Source organism: Nansenia antarctica (assembly GCF_963989245.1).
Source record: "Nansenia antarctica genome assembly, chromosome: 8".
NCBI lineage: Eukaryota > Metazoa > Chordata > Actinopteri > Argentiniformes > Microstomatidae > Nansenia > Nansenia antarctica.
Genome location: NC_137678.1, coordinates 42,664,322 through 42,667,620, shown reverse-complemented (window position 1 = coordinate 42,667,620; position 3,299 = coordinate 42,664,322). Strand labels below are relative to the sequence as shown.

The following is a 3,299-nucleotide window of genomic DNA, read 5'->3' as shown; positions in this document are numbered from 1 at the left end:
CTTAACACAGGAGAGACACTACTACATAGACTTAACACATCACACTACTGCATAGACTTAACACAGGAGGGACACTACTGCATGGACTTAACACAGGAGAGACACTACTACATAGACTTAACACATCACACTACTGCATAGACTTAACACAGGAGGGACACTACTGCATAGACTTAACACAGGAGGGACACTACTGCATAGCCTTAACACCGGAGGGACACTACTGCATAGACTTAACACATCACACTACTGCATAGCCTTAACACAGGAGGGCTGTACAGTCAGTCAGCCAGGTGTGTCTTCTCTTTAATCCAACTTCATTGGTCCAATGTATTGGGATTTGGTAATCCCTCCAATGGCCATTTTCATTGACTTAAAGGAGCCTCACAATATCATTACTTTGTCCATTGAAGCAACAATGTTGTGTAAACACATATTCAAATCACTTTTCCAGGAAATAAATATAAGCTTGTCCTAAAGATATCTATGAGGCTTCAATGCACAAAAATAATGGTGTTGTGGGACCATACTTAAATTACTAATTTTCAACAGGCGCAACTACTGAAGGGTTAATCGAAAAACATCATTTTATGATACCAAGAATTGCATCCTTATTGCGGCCAGCTACTGCTCCTGACTACGAGTAACCTGTGTCTGGGAAACAACCCCGTCCTCTTGGTGTCGAAAGGTATTAGAATAAGTCTACGTGTGCAGTATATTAATATATCTAAAATGATAATGAATATTGATCTGTAAATACAGTTGCTACAGAGTTAATTTTTGCATGCGTTTTAATCAGCTAAAGAAGTAGGCTGACTCAACTTTTTTAGTTTTAACTGTCACTTTCATTTTGCAATGACAACTGAGATAGGCCTACATAAACATGACAACATGATACTGTTTGTTTGATATAATATAAAACAAACAATAAAACACTAACGAAATACTGTAGTGTTTCTCTGTGTCGATCTTTTTTTAAAAATCAGTCCTGATATGATTACGATCTCACTATTTGCTATCCTTCCCTTAGCGCATGACTCCGCCTGTCATATTATTCAGTGAGGGGGTAAAGTTCACTGCATAATGGCACTTAAGTGGAAGGTAAGCCATACATGTTTTTGTTTGTTTGTTTGTTTGTTTGTTTGTTTGTCTGTTTCACATGTACTGCAGATGCAGAAAACAACTAACAGTGTTTCTTTTTTCTCTTTTCTTTTTTGCACAAACATCTGCAGATATATGCAATATTACTGTTGTTGCACAAATGCCAACCCAATGATGCATGTGGTCGAGCTGAGTATAGTATAGATGGTGAATGCTATCCAATGTGTTCCCCCGGTAAGCTACACCTTAGTTACATGACTGATGAATTGAACAAAAACAAATCAACTCCTAGCAACAACAAACATACATCAAATCTGAGCAACAGTGTCTTGTTAAATTGGGGAAGGGGCGTAGACTATGAGACTTGTAACCACCATGCTATTCTCTCTGGCTCTTTGTATGAAGGTTTGCTCATGCCTTTATAGCGTTGACTTTTTGGTAGGTTATCTTCTGGGCTGCATCTTGGTTGAATTAAGACCCATGTTTTGATCATTTCACACCAGGAAACCGTGTACATAAGCATTGCACTGAATATACCAGTACATCGTGCAAACCCTGTGATGGTGGCTTCCTCGATCACCCTAATGGACTTACAAAATGCAACGTGTGTAAAGTCTGCGGCTCCGGTATGTAACCCACTCTGAAACCCAAATCTGATCCACATGATGATGTATTAAGAGCACATTAAAACAAGAGAATAAACACCACGTGTTTCCCATAGGTTTGGGTTTGAAGATAAAGCGTCCTTGTAGCTCCACATCAGACACGGTGTGTGAGCCACAGGAGGGACACTACTGCATAGACTCAACACAGGAGGACTGTAGAGCAGCCCAGAGACACACCAGTTGTACACCGGGACAATTCATCAGTCAGCCAGGTGTGTCTTCTCTTTAATCCAACTTCATTGGTCCAACGTATTGGGATTTGGGAATCCATTCAAAGGCCATTTTCATTGACTTAAAGGAGCCTCACAATATCACTACTTGCATTGAAGCAACAATTTAGTGTAAACACATATTCAAATCACTTTTCCAGGAAGTAAATATAAGCTTGTCCTAAAGATATCTATGAGGCTTCAATGCACAAAATAATGGTGTTGTGGGACCATACTTGTGAAGTATACTTAAGAAATGCTCCTTTACTCCTTTAAAGTGATGCTATTGTTGCACAACATATAATGTGTTATTATTCCATTGTATACAAACACAGTCACATTAAACAAACAATGTATAGCCACAAAATATGTTTCAGAATTATCATGTGGTGGTCATAGACTGTTAGTGCTTGCATCCAGAGTATTGTTTATGAATTAGCCCAGCCCAGCCACCCTCCAGCCCATCCCTCAGCTGTGTACCAACACAACTGGCTGGCTTAACAAATGAATGAGGAATTGTTGAACTTGGTATTTTACACAGCTGTTTATATCTGTTTTTGCACAGGAACGTCATCTACAGATACTATGTGCACTGCCTGCCCTGGTGGTACTTATTCAAATTGGTCATTCACATCTTGCCAACCACACACAAAGTAAGTCTGCACACTACTTGGTAACTTTTACTTATTGTTATACAAAATAGATTTAATTGCTTTAATACTAAATAATACACTGAAACTATTGACTACAAATCTTCTGTTGTTTATTTTTGGCATAGCTGTGACTCCTTAGGATCTGAAGAAATTCAATCAGGAAGTCCTTCATCTGATTCTGAATGTGGACAGAAGACCACCCCTGTTTATGTAGTTGCAGTCTCCGTGGTCATGGTCGTGGTCGTTGGAGTATGTTTGATATCCATCATAGTAATCAGATTTAAAAAAAGGAAATCCCTCCCTCACAGAGGTAAGTCTTTTTCAGTGCCCTCTGTGATGATTGGGACAGTGAAGCATGTTTTCCTCCTTTGACTTTGACTCTAAAAACAAAAAAACAAACACCAACTCTGGTGGCTGATGGCTGAAGTACAGGCCTGCAGAACATCACCAGAGAAGATACCCGGCGTCTAGTAGGGTCAATGTGGGACCACAGACTTCATGCAGTGAAGTGCATCCAATGTATGGGCTGTATTTTCAGCCAGTGCAAAATGTCCAAACGTAGGCATATCGGCATTTTGTATCATGTGTAACAGGTGAAAATACCACAATAGGTGTGTCTAATATTATTAGACACACCTAAATCCTCCCTTGAAAATAGCACGTATATATAT

General features: G+C 39.4%; 1 protein-coding gene across 1 annotated transcript; it reads left to right on the top strand.

Annotated features, from left to right (window-relative positions):
* Positions 1-1,083: 1,083 nt before the first annotated feature.
* On the top strand, positions 1,084-2,632 carry LOC308164228 (tumor necrosis factor receptor superfamily member 14-like; the record flags this gene model as incomplete). Its single annotated transcript, XM_080538370.1, has 4 exons — positions 1,084-1,101; positions 1,233-1,335; positions 1,605-1,727; positions 2,541-2,632. The coding sequence occupies 4 exons, from the start codon at positions 1,084-1,086 to the stop codon at positions 2,630-2,632; spliced, it is 336 nt and encodes a 111-aa protein (XP_080394496.1).
* Between the last annotated feature and the right edge of the window lie 667 nt (positions 2,633-3,299).